The sequence below is a fragment of the Temnothorax nylanderi genome, unplaced genomic scaffold, assembly GCF_030848795.1.
Source record: "Temnothorax nylanderi isolate EJ_2023f unplaced genomic scaffold, tnyl_v1.0 TNYL_tig0074_pilon, whole genome shotgun sequence".
Classification (NCBI taxonomy): Eukaryota; Metazoa; Arthropoda; class Insecta; order Hymenoptera; family Formicidae; genus Temnothorax; species Temnothorax nylanderi.
The window spans coordinates 427,950-445,959 of record NW_027249136.1 but is presented as its reverse complement, the minus strand read 5'-3'; the positions used below and the strand labels follow the sequence as shown (position 1 = coordinate 445,959).

The window sequence follows — 18,010 nt, the reverse complement described above, 5'->3', positions numbered from 1 at the left end:
ATACGGAGTGGCTTGCGATGCTATCTGTCGGCCCGAATTTTTGTATGAGAATGGTAGCGCGATGTTCTCGCGTAAACACAGTGCGATAACATAACAGCTGTACACAATAACAAACACCAAGGCTACGCGTCAGCAGAGGAATATTCGAAATATTCCTTGCCTAAGATAACAATTAATTATGTTTGATCGAGAGAGCGTTCTGGAATAAAAATACTTTTACTTGAATCTTAATTGACAGGAGAATTTGTACCAATCTATCAACCTATAGAATAGACCATAGGAAAGAATAATTTTTTATTTAGTTGTTACTTAATTTTTTCTTCCCAAATATTTTAAAATAAAATTTGAGATTTGTGCTTATTATTAGTCTGTATGCTTCCAGAATTAACCTTTAAGTACACGCGTTATTTTTAGTAACATATAGTCACAGGTGGGATCTGCAGGAATCCCCACAAGTTTTTTTTTATTTTCTCTAAAAGTATAATGTAAGATATGTAAGTTTCAGAGTACATACTAAATAAAATACATAACTGATATCTCGCATAACTGAGAAAATACGTAACAAAAATAGCGCTTCCCATCCGTGCAGTTAAAGGTTAAATATCATATAAGTAATATTTAGAGGTCTTTTTAAACCATCTGTATTTCGAGATAAGAAATTTTATTCTGAGTATTTCATGGTTTTTTATATATAGAAAATGCATGTAGTGATTATAAATACGGACCTGAGGATCAATAAGATTTTTCGCATGGATAACGGTGAGCAAGGAAAGTCTATGGAACTTGAAATTTAATTTATCCTTGTCCAGTGAAGTGAATAAATTTCTTCTCGTAGCAAATCGCGTCAATATAAACACTCATTTCATATTTTATATGCCTAAAGACGTATTATAATTATACATGTTTAAATAACGTTTATCAAATAATTTTAGACTGTAAAAACTTTTAAAATAAGTATATACGTTATACATATACATAATGTTATTAAAATTAAAATAAAATCTCGCTATTTACAAATCTCTTTTCCGATATATTATCTGGTTTCTTTCTATTTCGGAAAGAGCAAAGAAAATTGGTAAATCTGTATTCATGAGTCTCTACATTTTGCTTACTCCCGCTATATACGACCCCTATCCCTATGCTCATGTCTCTATCTACCGATTCGCCCTCGAACGGGCGACCAAGAAATAACCAGTTTGCATTCCGTCGCGGTGGCGTGTGAGAACGAGAGAAGAAGTCGACCCCGGGCGCCATTCCTCGATGATGGTATTCGACGGAGGTGTAACACGGTTTCGACGGACGCGACGGTAGTACGGAGAGCGACATTTGAGCTATCAAAAGTGCGGGTTCGACCCGGGCCAGTCGGAACGAAAGAAGAACGCGACGATTTGCATTTACCGTATTCTTCCCCCGAGCGTAGAATCAATTTACTCCCAGTGGGATGTACCCGAGCGACCCACTTTCGACAAGCATAGCCGACGCGAGTATCATAATTCGTGATGCGACCTTGTTTTTACCTGCAAGCTTACTCGTAAGTTCGGTACGTTACTTTTCTACGATATTTGACTCGAGATTATTGGCTATCACAAGCGGTAGCATAATACATACATCACGCTCCATAAATATAAAAATGATAACTGATTGTGACATTAATATTTTTGGTGGACTCTCATTCAATTTTGCGAGGTAATTTCAACGCTACACTGAGAGAAATTAGTGACAACAAACATTTTGATTTGCTGCGGGTAGCAACCTTTTGTTGCAATAGCAAAAAGTTCGCTACCCGCAGCAAATCAAAATCGCAGCAAATTGTCACTATAATGACAAATATTTGCTAATACAGCAAATCCTTTTTCTCAGTGTAATCGATTTGTCTTTACCGTTTCTCTAATCTAGATACAAGAACATGAAACAAAGTCACAATCATGAAATTACACATCTCGGGATGTACTCTTTTCCGGAGATTGAAAAGCTCAGATCTGCAGAAAGAGAGTAACGAAATGGAGGACACTGCGAGAGAAGTTGCCGAAGAGACGGTTGCGCGAATGTCCGATCGTAAAGATTCATTTCGCAAATCAGATCAACCTTAGTTCGCTCGCCGTAGCGCCAGAAACAAATCTTCGTTTCTTATGGCGCTTTTCACTCCGTTTCGACCGCCGTGTCCCCCGTTCTAGTTGATCGCGCGTTTCCCTATTTCGCCCGAAATCACTGTCTATTTGCATCGAATTGGTGTATTCGGCAGACACGTATACCATCGTGAGATCGGATCGCCTAAACGCAATTTAACATCTCGTCCAACGCGCGCTCGCCCGCCGTATTCGTAAGGCAGGAAATATACTGCATCCCTTAAGTTCGATGCAGTTCAATCGCGCTTACAAAAGATCGGTCTGAATCAGAATTCCAACTTACATTGAATGAATTCGATCTTTAAAACGTTCTTTTTGAAAAAATAGCTTGCCGGAAGTTTAACATCGTATAACGAGAAAATAATGTAATTTTGCTTTTATATGGATATTTGTATAAATTTGAAAAATCAGTTTGAATACTTGTGCTCATTGTTCGATAATTAATTTTAAAAAAAAGAGAAAGATAACCATGTAAATGCGTAAATGCGTAAATGCGTAAATTTGTAACATTCAGTTACATTTGTTTAAAGTTCGCTTTGTTAGTCCGAAGTACGTAAAGTGAATGCGATGAGAAAAGTCAGGATTGAATCGATGCAATGGACAGTGCGCCATTTGTTATCGCGTATAGCGTATAGCGCGCGTTTTCCAAGACCGAGATGTAAACTGAACTGGATCGACCGGATCGAACTGACCGGATGCAGTTTGCACCTTGCTGAAACCGCAGCAGGAAGGAACGGGCATTCACGATTGTGCTTTATTTAGGTCAAACATCGGGAGCGAGTGTATTCTACGCGTTCGACAAATACAGATTCTGAATGCGAAGCTCTCGCACAACTGACGCGTGTATCGGCAACGTACTCGATCGGATCGATCGATCGTAATAGGTAAATCGAGAGAGCGGATAAAGGTCTTACGGATTCCTGGAAATGATCCAACGTGCCTTAGAAATACATTGTTAAATGCAAGATGAAATTTTCGAAAGGATGAAAAAACGCGTTTATTTTAAGGAAAAAGAAGATATCGGGAAAAGTTTGCTTTACCACTTGTAAATTGCTGTTTCTTTTATACAAAAGAGTACAATCGAGTTTGTACAAGTTTTCTGCTAATCCTTGGATCTATAAGATCTTGTAACATTAATTTTTTTATGATATTACTGATACTTTTAATCAAATTTTTCCTTCCTTTAGTAATTATTAAAGAAATCTTAAAGTCCCATCGACACTTAAGTCGAATACTTAAATTTATCGAAATTTTCTACTATATCAGTGTTTGCAAATTTTCATTAAAAAGATATATCATAACTTAATAATTCTAATTTGTATCTTTCCTTTCAAATTTATACTCTAGAGTCTAGAGATAGGATAGAGTTGATTCTTCCTGATATATTATAATTTTTCAGCAGCTTTAGAATTCTATTCCGTTTTTATTCATCAGAATTATGAAACGCTATTACATTGACCCGGATCCAAAACGCGCCAGTTCCGAAAAGTGTCGCACGAGAAGCAAAGACAAAATCGATTTCTCGAGACAATGCTCTTTGCGAATGCTTCTTGAACGACGCTTCAAGACGTCCAACTTATCCTAGTTTACATTTTACTCCCGTCGTCTATCGACATCTTTTATTCATCTGAGCACCCGTGTCGCAAAATCGCGTGACAAACTTCTTTAATAAAGTTTCAAATGAGAGCGTTATGCGGGACATCACCTTCTGCTCCCTCTCCTCTCCTCCCCCCCCCCTCTCTCTCTCTCTCTCTCTCTCTCTCTCTCTCTCTCTTACAAAGCTACATTATGCTATTATTGAAGATAATAAGGTTTCCACATGTCTAAATTTAAAGTTATTTTTCTGTTTGCAATAAATAACGAAACTTGTGTATTTAATATGGAATTGGACATATCGCACTCAGTTAATCAAAGAAAGAGATCGATTTTAATTTTCACTATGAATCATATCTAGAAAGTGGCATTGTGTCAAGATTAATTTTAGACTAAACGATTTATGATTATATGTATCAACAAGCACTTAAAAATCTGCTAAAGAGTATAAAGTGTCTGTCGACGGACGATGATCTCTCAACGCTTTCGTCGAACTATTCCGGAAGAATACGAATGATGATCAGGATTGGTTAGAGAAATGGCGGTGCTTACACTCTGACGTTACTAATTCCTTTGCGTTTATTTGAAACGGGGTCGAGGTCGTAACGAGTACGCAAGCGAATCGAGAGTGTTGAGAACTTTTCGTTGAAGGACCTAACGGAGCCTCGAAGGTTCGTCGTCTGATGAGATCGGCTTTTATTCGCGGTTAACCGACATTAAAGCGTACACTCGTGCTATCGATCAATTCATATAGGCGCCGCTTTCACTACCACTTGATAGGGATAGCGATGTCATTGATAAAGAAGCAAAAAAAATTGAAAGATTGGGAAAATGTACATACACAGATGACTGAATTTACTTACCACGGAACACGAACATGAAGTGGAGCTTGCAAAGTACAGTCCAACGTTCTTTCAGTATACTGAAAATTATAATAAAATAAATGTAGTAATATTATATATACATAATATTAATTGTAGAAAAATTAATACAATTGGTAACAAAAATTAATTAAAAAATTAAAATAGATATATTTGTGATTGAATAATTTGTATAAAAATATTAGAATATTATATTATTGCACATTTTAACACTTGAGAATTTTAAAATAAATGGAAGGCATATATGGAACGAACGAGCTTAGAGGTGGAAAAATAAAGAGAACAAGAGAATCATGGAGAAAGGTAGGTGACAAGGATGCGAGATATAACGAAGTGCTGTAGACTTAAAAATAAACGTCGGAAGGTTTTAAAGTCGAAATCCGGATTCAACGAGAAATCCGGAAGGAAGAGCTCCGCAATGTGAAGGAAAGAGAAAGCGCGAACGTAGAGACGGAGACAGAGGGAATGTCTCGGTACCGTTAACCACTCGGAAGGGGTTAACCGTCGTACCCAGGGTATCATCCGTTGCACAAAAGCCGTAAAGCACGCTGCTCGGTTATTTCGGTCAATCCTCGAAGAAGAGGCCGTCTAGAAAATATTCACATCGATCTACCGGTTGACCTCTCTCCTCCTATTTCTCCCCTATAATACACGCGCACACGCACACACTCGTGTGCGCATACACGCACGGACAACGGGAACAGGTTCGTCGCCGCAGTAACAGATACCGGATACTCTCTATACATGAAGCGCCTCAAAGTGCTCTTTCGAAGGCAGGGACAGAGGCCAGGTCAACCGCATCACTCTTCAGCACCACAAAAGGACACAAAACGGGCCGTTCGCTCGTCCGTCTGTGCGTCCGTTCGTCCGAGCATGGACTATAAATACCCAGGCATGTCGACGTCCTCAGCATTTTTCGGCATTATAAATAAATTTCCAACATGCGCGCGCGCGCGCGCGCAACCTCGGTCTGATTCACTCTCCGTGACGGACTATTATCGAAGGGCGGTATAAAAGGGTGGCGGGAGCGGCCGATAGAGGAGACTTCCGGGGATAATGCCTGCCCGCCGGGATCACCGCGTGTAATTCTGCATAATTCTCCCGACAGATGCGAGCCCCTAATTCAACTTTCCATAACGACCTCGTTGTGTGTGTCAATTCCCTAGTCGAGGGATAGTCGCTCGTCCTAAGCCACGACGGCGCAATCTTGTCGCTTCGATTTTCGAATTTGAATTTCGAATGTGAACTTCGACAGAAAATGGGCGACAAGTTTATTACGATCCTTTCCGATAGCGTGTGACAGACTACGTGTCGGATTTGCAAAAATTTATATATTGCGATTATATTACTCTAATGTCTAACTAAAAATATTAAAAGATATTCCTGTATGTGATATATATATTTTCGAATCATTAAAAAACTCTATATCTATATCTATATCTTTTTCATTCTAATGTAAATTGTTAAACAATTATGTAAATTATTCAATAATGTTTGTAATTTTTAAATCGCAATGGCGAAGATGTTTACTTCAACAAAATGTACCAGGCTATCAGAAAATAAACTTTGTTATCCAAACGCGACATTTATGGCAGGTGGGATAAGTTTTCTCCCGCGGAATATTCGAGATAAAAAGATATACATAGAGGGGATTAGCTTTGTTGTTTTTATAGTGCGCTGACGGTAATGAATGTTGCCTTTTTGTTTTGCAAACACGTACCTAGATCCTCTGTGGTGATATGAATAATAAGATTCCGTATTACGACGTTTTGCGTTAAAAGGCAGAGCCCACTCCTTATCCTGCCAGCGTCATTGTGCTTTGTATAGACTAACGCGTGGCTGAAGAATCACAAAAATAAGATGCGTCGATCCAGGAGACATTTACATGAAAGAAACGTAAAATTCTGGGTCGCAACGGAATCTCATCTTTAAATCTTTAGATTTAATCCGGCGCGCGAGAAGCTAAGAAGTTGCCTTCTGCGTCGGCATGGTAAACTGTCGCCCCGAAGCGTAACGTGACAAATATTCGTTATTTACATAAAGCGCACGTAAAGTCATGAGACGCGCGATACGGATCCCCCGCGTATTCGGATTCTAAAGTTTAATGCGGAAGAAAGTCGAGAGAGCGCGTCTTCATCTCACGAATCACGATACACTCGCGAAGAAGGCGGCTCGGTCGAGGCACTGAGAAATCATAACGCATCGCTGGGAAGTGTTCCGCGATAACTGTCTGACATTTGCATGAAATAAGGATTCTAAGCGCAGACGTAATTTCGTACTCGGATTCGTGAATTTAATCCGGGCAAGAGTTACGCGCCCTCGTTTGCTAAGGGAGAAATGTACGGCGACGCGACGTAGGGAGAAAAACACGAAATATTTCTTCCCTTTACTCCCGTGTAATGTAATATTTAATTACACGACCGTAACTTATTATGGCACCTAACTGTTCTCTTCCGCCAGCAAAACAGTCCTGATAATAAGTCACCCTTACATGTGTACAGTCTGTACCTACAAGTTCCCATTCCTCTCCCTTCTCCGAGCAGGCATAGATATACTCGCGATAGTCTAGAGTAAACCAGGTAAAAAAATTGTTCGTACGTATATAAAAAAGTCACATTTTTACTTTTCAGAGCCAATAACCGAGATTCTGGGTGCGCCGGAGTTGTTCATCAATCGAGGTAGCACCATCAATCTCACGTGCGTCGTCCTGCACAGTCCAGAACCACCTGCCTACATTTTCTGGAATCACAACGATGCGGTGAGTTCGATCCTCCTTCCTTCCGATCCGTTATTATTTCTATTTCTTCAGCAGTCATCCTGCTACGGGAACCGACATTTGGGTAACACCCCGAGGTTAAGAGCGCCAAGTTTACACGCAACGAATAATGCGCAGACGACGCTGCAATATCGCACGATTAGCGAGACCTAGATTTATTACTGACGCGCGCGACTCTGGCCAACGTTGACTTTGCGCACGGATAATTAATGATGATCCTACTTCTCGAGATATATTCTAATATCACGGAAGGCAACGCGTCGAATAAGTTTCTGCTTCGCCGCCGCGAGACCAAGTTTCCGCGAGATGAAATTTTCAGCGCCGCGCACCGGCTGAAACTTCCGTCTTTCTTCGTCATGTTTATTGCGTACACGGTTGTTCGAGATTATTATTGTCGCTGCTGCTGTCGTTATTATTACGTTCGAGAAATTTTTCTGTCATTAACTTTCTACAAACAACTGTCCGAAATAAGTACATAACATCCTAATGATTTATGTATTCTCTTAATTCTCTTAAGTAAGAGAAATTTTTATTTTCTGCTTTAATTGACGCATAATCTTTCGTAACTCTACAAACTTTTTAATTATGAGAAAATTTCTTAACAGAAAGATGGTTATTTTATTAATAATGTCGAGAAAAAATGTAATATAATAATTTCTAGAAAAAGTACAGGAGACATTTTAACTGTGACAAAAAAATATAAAGTTTGTATCATATTTTGGAAGATTATTTTTTAATAAAATTATAAATGAAATGATGAAGCTTTCTTCTAGAACAAAGTTTGTCTGTTAAAAATTGATTATTTCGCTCTTTTCGATCCGTATAATTTGGAGAACCTATGACAATACGAATAGCAGAAATTCCGAATGGCTATTTGAGATGAAATCTGCTTTTCGCAAATTTCGCCACGGGGTAATAGCAGCGAAGAGATGCGTGATAAATGGCCGTACAGACGTCGCCGTCGGCGAAGGTCGTCTCTAATTAGGTACTTCGCCTGGAACTCCAGGAAGTCGAACAGTTCCGATTAGAGCACTGATAAGGGACGATAGGCGCACTTAACCACCTGCTGTCATACAAGAATGTTGAGCAACTTGAAATGTTTCCGTAGCTAAGAATTTATCGAGCGGTATTTGCATCTTTCGAGGCGAGGCACTTTTCTCTCGATGTAATTCCGACTGAAATATTTTCGTCACAATCTCGACCGTCAAAGAGAGAGGTAAAGGACAATATTTGCCCGTTCACGATAAAAGTACACGCAGAGTGTTACATGTTTGCGCGGGTATTTATTATAATTAATATATCGCATAGAGGTCGCACACGTTTATGGTTAAGCCAACTAAAAATATATTCTAAAAACTCGAGCTTAAGCTCTTAAAATATGACACATAGAAGAAGAATATTTACATAGATATGCAAATATTCTTCTAAAAACTTCCTTCTTTTACAAAAACCTTAAAAAATGATAAAAAAGATAAAGATTAATGATATGAAAACAAAGTACGAATTAACTATCAGATTGAAAAAATATTGCATTATTTTCCTATTTTAATATCTAATTGTAATGAAATCTCTTATCGCATCCTTTATTGATATATATTCGAATGGGATTTGGGATTTTTCCACGACACATCTTTTGAACTAGCTTTCAGTATGATAACAAAGTTTTTTTGGCAGACGAATTAAGTATGTGCGCGCGCACAAAGGGAGATCATAAAACATTCCGACGGTGGTGGCAGCGACTGTTTGCGAACGGCTGACCGGCCAATAAATTTTGATAATGTCCTGGTTGGCTGGCCCGCCGCTAAATCGTGAGAGTCGCGGCAAAATTGGTAACGGCACTCAGGAGGTTCCATTAGGCGCATTAAGCCCTGACCGAGAGCTTTGGGACTCGCCTGGGTACGTAGAAACAACGTTTGCTCGCGAACCTTAAAGAGAACTCCGTCGTGCGTGACTAACGCGTGCAACCTCGAAGGGTTCTGGACCGTAAATGAGCCGAGAGGGACTCCCTAATTCCTCGGGATATCATTCCGTCAGTCCCTTCGTCCTCTCTCTTCTGGCGCGAGCCATGCCCGCTATGGAAGATATTGATAATACCCCGTGCGAGAATAATACCCCGTGCGAGGATTTAACAGCACCACGTAAGGCGAGGGCGAGGTAACGTTGACTTCGTACATAGATAATTAATACGATAATCTTGCTTCCCAGAATATTTCCTACCGATGTATTCTCGCAGAAACAGCGTTTGGTATATTAGATACGGCATCGTATAGACATCTATTGCCTTATTGGATATCGAATGTGGTTCACTTCTAATAAAATAAATTCGGTAGCATTATATTATGTCAATATTGTTATCGGTATATTCGAAATAGCTTTACGTGTATACTTTCGTTTTATATTCTTGATTACTTTTTACTTTGCACTCGGAGGATTACGCATGTGGATTTCCGCGAAAGCTTACTTAGTTCAACGGACCGAGGTGCGTCTCTGGATCATCCTCTTTAAATATTTCGTCAGCGCTTCCTATACTTTTGGCAAAGAGACCTCATACGAGATTGCATGCGCGTTCGCATGAGATCGATTAAAAGACCGAGCGAGATAATAACTACCGCGCTCTACTCATAGCCGTAATCGCGATTTTGTACGCTCATAATGATTCATGCGCCGATGGAGGATGCTGTGATGGCTTTCGGACGTGATAAACCTACGGTCGTTACGACCGATAAGGAACGGGAGGAACAGCCCCCAGGAATCGTCTCGGGGGAACTGACTGAAATTCTCCTCCGATAATAAAGTCGCCCCGCCGATCGATCCACCGCGACGCGAAACATTTTCCGGCCGCAAGGAATCCACCGGAGTCACCCGGGCGCGTTTGCTTTCACGCTCCGATACACCTTATCCCTTTGATTTTGATTGAATTTCATGCCCGCGTCTGTTGTGGCGACCACACCCCGAAGCGACGTGCCGTCTCTTATAGATGCGCGACGAACGATACAATATTGAAATACCTCTATATCTTAAAGATGTTCCAAGTGTCTTAAAACGCGCAAATAATATCTTGATATCATGCTAAAAATCGACGAAGAAAATATTTTATTTCGGAAATTCTCAAAAGGAATAAAGAGAAATTTATCATTTCGTTGAAAATTTAATATATTTGTGATATATTAAATGTGATTTCCTAATTAGTACTATAATAACGCTTAATTATTGTATGTAGTAATCAATGAATCTGTATATACTGCCGGTATATCGCACGATATTTCATATTTAATATCTAATTTTATTTCTGTTGGCTCTCTCTAATGTGTTTTCATTCAAATTAGTCGAGAGTCAATTGATTTATCTCAAAGAAATTCTATTATGTAATAGTTAAACGGGATAATATATCCCATCTTATTTATATGTCAATCATGGAAGACTGCCAAAAGAAAAGAGAGTGAGGAACCGATACCGTTGCCAAATCGATTTCCGCGGTATTACGAGGACAGGAATAAAAGCATGTTTTGCAGATCAGTGGTTGCCGTTCGTTGGATAAATGGGAACTCGCGTTGGAAGCGCGAGTGCATTAAAATGCCCATGCCCGTGAGAACGAATCGCAATTATAATCTTAAACCAATATGGCCGCAGCTCATCCTCTACGCGATCTCGATGGACGCGTCCAAATAAAGGGTGGCATGCCTTTCGGCGATTAACTTTCGTTGTCGCTAAACGTGTCAGTCCTTTGAGTCGACTCGCGAAAAAGGCGTAACCCGCATGTCTGGACGTAAGAGATTACCCGATACCGTCCAAACAGAACCGTAAAGTAAAAGTCGATTCGCGCTATACGACACAGACTGTCACGTTCCGGCAACGACACGTATCGGCAGTATCGGCACCGGCATGACAAAATATGCGTATGTTCAGGCTGCTTCGGCAACCGTCCGCCAGCTGACGTTTAACAGTCACGCTGGATGGATCATCTACAACGATGATGAATTGGTTCTTATATAGCCTTACTTTTAGACAAAGACGAAACCAAAGCCAAAAAAACGAAGGAAAGAAATCGAAAATGGGTATATCAAATATTTAAAAAAAGAAAACTTGAAGGGGAGTATTAGACATTGTCCAAAGACTTACTTAAAAATATGACAACAAGTTTTACCAGTATTTTAGAATACTGCAATGCAAATTTTATGACTTGTTAAAATTCAACCTATTTCAAATGGCTTATTTTATTACATATGAAGGACTTAACGTTTTTAATTAAATTTTTTTGGTCCATCTTCTGCTGCGTTCGTTCTCTACCGTTTACTAATTTACACTGTGTAATTTAGACCAGCACCGACACGGACCGATACAGACCGTCAAAATATTCTTTGCGAGAATGTCGGTCGGTCCGTATCGGTGCCGGTTAGTGTGGACAGTCTCATTTAAAAAGCATGTTTTAAAGTTTTGTCGTGCCAGTACGTGTCGTTGCCGAAACGTGACGGTCTGTGTCGTATAACCTGACTAACCGAGAAATCGACCTTAAGACGTGTAAGACAAACAACAATGGATTTATGTACACTCGTAAAACCGGGTCATTTTCTGTCCATCCGTAGCAATTCGTCGCGCGACGCACAACATGTGGGCGCTTTATCTTCGTGCAAACACATCCAAATCGAGTGTATAATCTTTACTTCGTTTACTCACGTACGAAAGTGAGAACATCCCTTTGCGCGGACAAGCGCCGGCCATTTTTATTTACAGTCGTTTGCATGTCTGTTACAATTCAAATGTCGGCAAAGAGCTACTAATAAGTCGTTGAGAAGCTATTTATATTATGTTCGTGCGTGATGCGCGTCTCAAACGAAATATCTTTTTCCCAGTTTTTTTTTACAAAACGGACTCCTCTTACGTAGTGACTTTGAGAGAATGAGAGAGGCAAGATAATTCACAATTTAAAAGAAAAGCGATACTTATAATATGGATATGAAGAAAATGGATCATCCTGGCAAATTATTAGTTAATGTGTCAATCGAGTCAAATTGCGTTCATTATTAAGGCTGGATTGACATCATACTAGCCACGAATTAAAGATTATTTAGATGAAGGTCGTCTTCTCGGTATTATGTATGACACCGAAAACAAGAATCAGTAAAAAATTTGAAATTTTCTCACAATTTTCCTTGCGGAGAATAACATTGGTAGACAGACATTAATTATACAGGAACCCCGATTACGCAAGTTCAAACATTCTCTGTGAGAAATCGAGAGACTACTCCACCCAGTCAGGAGATAACGAACTTATTATTTCAACGCGAACGTGAAGCATCGGGCATAAAATTTGAATAAATGAAAGAATAATAATACGCTTTGATGCGTGCGTGCGTGCGTGTGTGTGTGTGTGTGTGTGTGTGTAGGGGAATGTGACCATATTTGTGACAATGTGTAGTCCTGCTTTCCCATAAATCTTTATTCGACTCGTATAAAGACACGTATTTTACTACATGTGCTATTTATCATTACTATAGACTGCTATAATATTAACATTATTATTATATTCAGGTAATATTGCGAAGCATAATAACAGAGATTACAATGAGACAATTAATAATGAGATTTCTCTGAAATTTCTATTCCTTGCTATACACGACGAGTACTTAAATAGATAAGATTTTGTCCTCGGAGTACTTCGTGGAATAAGACGACGCAATTTTCCAGCATAAGGAAACCCAAAGTGAAATTAGGGAAAGATTTAAGCACCAAATGTGTTGCAAGCTAAATACAGACTCGTGTAATTTTCCGAGATGCGGGCGAGCAAATGCGCGGGCGCGCACAGAAGCGTACAGCGTACAGCGTACCTTCGGGGTGCCAAAAAGTATCTACCGTGGAGATTCTTGCTGTTGCCCAACGAATATCGAATGATACGCCTAACCGGATGGAACGATCCATGTTGCATTTGATTAAACGGGACGTTTGGTCGGTCGGTAGTGAAACTCGCGTTATTTCGGGCGCGGTATTGAATATATCCCACGGTAAACACGTCAGGATCCCGAGGATACACAGCAACGGCATTACGATACTATACTCTAGTCTAGAATATGGTATGTCGGTCGCATCGCTTTTCGGAAACATTTCACATTTGCCGCGTTCGACGTGCAGCTGGATGCTCGCCACCTCGAGGAACAACGAAATCCTGAAATAACAGCCGATTTCAAAGTAAGAACTGGCAACTTTATTCCTCGGCAAGAGGCGCGGCTGAGCGGTGTGAAGAAAATTCGCCTGAGAAAGAGAGAGAGCTCCGGATTGAAGGTTGAATTTATCAAAACAAGCGAAATGGCAAATGGTGACGTAAGTCGTAAGGAACGTAATGAAAAAATTAATAAAAACGACGAATATCGCAAAAAGAAGTATCGATGAAAAATAAATGTTCAGTGAATCATAATTAAAGTCCCAAAATTTAATTATTATAATATTAATTTATTTAATTCTTATCTGATTGTCGGCAATTCAAAATGATCAGGGAGGCAGAATTGGTTGGATACTTTGTGTCCGATACTCCGGACACTCGTTCGCGCGCAAAACTTCTCGACAGGCAAAAAGGAGCAAACGAGAAACGCGGAGCAGGCGCGACACGACTTCGGACTCGCGCTGATATAACGCGACTGCGGTATATACGAAAGGTTTGGAAAGAGCGCGGGAAGCAGTGCGAGAACGTCCCTTTCAGAAAAGCCGCGTGAAATAATCAAACATATAATAACCGCCGTCTATATCAAAAGCACACAGCACTCCGAACCGTTTATTTATATGCGAGGTTCATTTTCAACAAATAAAAAGATGCGATCGTACAAACTCACTTGCGTCTTGCGTCGAACGAGAACACCTGAAATCCGCCATATGCAATGCCCGAAGAGGAGTAGGTTGCGTCGCGGCCGTCTTCGAACGTCGCAAGACGCGTTAATCGCGACCACTTGCACCATCAGGGCACTCGAGACGATCGCCCGTCACTCAATTCGACACTCCCGACACTCGTTCGCACGCGAGATTCACATCCAACGGATAAAAAGACGCGAAAAGCACTTAGCGGCCGCAATTCACCGTCGGAGCCGCGCCGCCGCCGCCGCTACGCGATCGGAATGAACATAGCTGTTAAATATCGGATGGAGAGGGGAGGGGCCGGAGGGGAGATGCCTTCGTCAACCGTTCACGCCGCGGGCGGCGCGGGCGCCGCGCTTCACCCCGCTCGATTCTTGAATTTATTCGCGAAAGAAACGTATATGCGCAAATTCTGTTCTTACAGAAATGTTGCAAATTGATTGATTAAAAGCCATGCGATAGCCAACCGACTTGCAACTTTTCTGTAAGAGCAGAATTATCGCATACGTTTCTCTTGGGAATAAATTCAAGAATCGACTGGTTTCCATACGCGAAAACGAGTAAACTCGTTTCCGAAGTTTGGATAAATAAATGAAAAATTCGAAAAATGATCGCATCTTTTTAAACCAATGGAAAAACGACAGGTACAATAATATGCGAACTGGCATCGTTTCATTTCGTATCCCGTGCGATATCTGCGAACGACATCGCCGTAATTTTGCTTAATCCATTCGTATTTTATATGCAGAAATATATATTTAAATTCATATAATCTGCCTATGATGTCAATCGATTTATTAATGTATTAGCAAATTAATATTTCGTGCAAATTCATTAAAAACTCATACGTTGCGCAATATGCGGCTACAAGTGTAATATAACTAGTGCATTCAACCGCTTTGTTAATAATTTCGATACGTTTTCAGCAATCACGCGACAATAATTTGCGTTATTCAACAAAGCAATTGATTTTGTTCTTTTGCAATTTTCTATCACGTGGTATACAATCGGCGATAAGAACTAACTAACGGTAACAAAAATAGACTATTAAAGCGCTAAGTTAAAATGACAAAATTTGATAAACGATGGAAGAAAAGGAGGAAAAATATACGAACGAACGTCAAGGTGGAAGGGTAAAAATACGGCGTGATGCAGAGCAGAGGGTGCTGTTATCAGAATGCGCGCGAGCGAAGACTGATAAGATAAAAGTACTAAACCGTAAAGTGGAAGGGAGGAAAATCATACTAACGGACCATTGAACTCAAGATGTTTCGTTGGAGCCGACCGGTAATTCCGTGGAATGTCGATTTTCAGTAAAAGCACGTAATGAGGTTGACACTCCCCTTATTTCCATTTGCCTCTTTATACCGTGGTGCAAACTCTCGCATACATCTTTATAAAATTCGGCAAAATTACGTTACGGGTTTTAACGCGCATTGAAATTATCTTACTCATTGAGCTGCGCTCTCTTACTGCTGATAATATTAAATAAAGTCACAATAAAGTTGTGGATTGAATGAGTCTCTCTGTGCCAACTAGCAATCTTTAATTTTTCGCGAAATTTATATATATAAATTATGGATCTTTTACATTTCAGAATTCTTTAAATAAATAAGAAAATTTGCATTTTCATTCAATATTGATGAGAACGAAAATTAGTTATGATTGTAATCTTATCGTATTAATCTCGTTTTATATAATTTTATTTATTTTTAGTTAAAAATCGTTAACATTAACTCGTATTAATATAATAATTTAAAATTATATAAAATATAATTATCTTTTGTTAGAGGTAAAAAGAAAAAAAAAGAAGAATATTATAATAAACGTTTTGTAACTGACAGAACAAAAAATGTAAATATTCAATTTAAATGTAACGTTCATTTATTCCAGATCGATTTACAGTCACGAGAGTTAATCGGTGAGTAATTGGTCGCTGTTTTAATTCAATCGTCAATGCAGAGTCAGCACTTTATACGATTAATGAACTGAAAATTGGATATTATTTATCCATCCTGATGATCGAGTAGAATTAAATAAAAATCAATTCAATTCGAAACATCGCTCGCCCGAGTAATTACAAGAACGTCATTTACAATAATAATTCGCGCGTATCGCGAACGTGAGTAACGTAGAAAACGGTAACGCAGACACATCAAACATTCAATACATATATATATATTTGTATCTCACAGAATATTTAAGAGCGATCATGCTCGATTTATTGCTTACGTTACAAGAACGCACAAACTTTCTACATCGGCTTGATCGTAAAAGTTTAACAAATTTCTAAAACGTAAGTTTACGTTTGTGTTACGTAAGTTTCAGAAATGCAACTTTGTCGGCGTTGTTTAATTTTGTGCTTGTATACGAGCATCTGAAGGGACGAACGCCCTTCGAAACATTAATTTGCGAGTTACCGGCGGATTGTAAAAACCCAACGTCGAGCCCAGAGCGCCAGCGTTTCATTTCATATAGGATAAGGAAAGTTCAGCTCTCAGAAGCGGCGGAAGAGCGGCAGATGCACGTGTTTGAGTGCGCCGGCATTATTGCGCCTCGTATATAGCTCGTATATAGCCGGATTAACTATGGACTTTCGAACGAAAGTTTCGTATATTATTCTGCGTTAGACCGCAACGCGCGGTTTAGATAACGGAACGGAAGGAAGCAGCTCGGCGCTTATCAAACTCGCGGCGCGGCGGCGCGCGACCGCTAACTTTCGTCCGATTAATCGCGCGCGCGCTTTGAGACCATGGGGCGATGGGGATAAACAGCTTCGCGACCAATATATATTCTTATCCCCGGGATTCCCCGCCGCCCAGCAATTTCAGCAATCCGGAAAGATTAAATTTTCTCGAGTACAGCTTATATTTGCACACTTATTAATGAAAGAAACTTTAAAAAAGCTTTTCGTTCTTAGAACGAAGCAATTACGCTTTGCGTGCAATCATTTAGATTTTGCCCTTTTGCGAATAAAAGAAATCTGAACGTGCAATATAATATTAGAACCTAGCTGTGCATCGAAGTAAATAATTGTAAATGTAAAGCAAAGAGACTCTTTAATATAGAAGAACTCTTTTATACTGCAATACATTAAGTAATGCATATAATAATATACTGTAATACTGTTGTAATTACCTATTTTAATTCTATTATTTATGATAACAATTTTAGATTCTTTTGTTTATTGCAGTATAAAGAAAATATTGTATCTCTGTAACAAAATTTCTGAATTTTTAGTGGGACTTTTAAGTAGGAAAAAAGGAAAACTACGGTCTCTATGAAAGTACAGCGTACGAGAGAAATTGAATGAATAATTATTGATTATTCATTCGGCACTTCTTTTTACCAAGATAATCGCAAGAGAACATGATGTCCGAATTTTTTAACACCGAAACACAGCCAAGAAGCAAATATCCAACAACATGTTGTCAAGGATTCTCTACGATTCTCAATCTCTTAAGAAGGCTTACGTGCCTCTCAGACGGAGGCACATTGTCGTAAGGTTCTGGCTGCGGATTATTTATTTAAAAATCCTTTTCGACTCTCGCAACGTTCTCTACTCTTTATTCCTTTCATTCGCGTATACCGAATGTTAGATTCTGCCAACCTCGCGTTAAAGTGACACTCGTGAGCGTTGTCAAGTGGAACAGACGTAGGATAAACACGACGTTCGTCGAGATCTTGAGACGAGTATACTACTAGCATTTGGACATTGCATCCAATTTTCCAGTGTAAATACGCGGGCTTAAATAATAATTGTGAAATATTTTATTCTAATAGGAGATTGTTTT

The 18,010-nt window shown here is 39.5% G+C and overlaps 1 protein-coding gene and 1 long non-coding RNA gene across 12 annotated transcripts in view; one reads left to right on the top strand and one right to left on the bottom strand.

Moving 5' to 3' along the window:
- Positions 1-14,314, bottom strand: part of LOC139774150 (uncharacterized) — a 43,006-nt gene extending 28,692 nt beyond the window's left edge. The window contains exons 1-2 of the long non-coding RNA XR_011718523.1: positions 14,198-14,314; positions 4,583-4,641 (exon numbers count right to left, since the gene is read on the bottom strand). This is a non-coding gene — a long non-coding RNA (uncharacterized lncRNA). The remainder of the gene's footprint in view (positions 1-4,582; positions 4,642-14,197) is intronic.
- LOC139774149 (neurotrimin-like) overlaps positions 1-18,010 on the top strand; it is a 307,096-nt gene that overhangs the window by 275,660 nt on the left and 13,426 nt on the right. For all 11 annotated transcript variants that reach the window (XM_071709175.1, XM_071709170.1, XM_071709171.1 and 8 more), the window contains one exon: positions 7,231-7,358. In XM_071709175.1, coding sequence (XP_071565276.1) covers positions 7,231-7,358 — 128 coding nt within the window. The remainder of the gene's footprint in view (positions 1-7,230; positions 7,359-18,010) is intronic.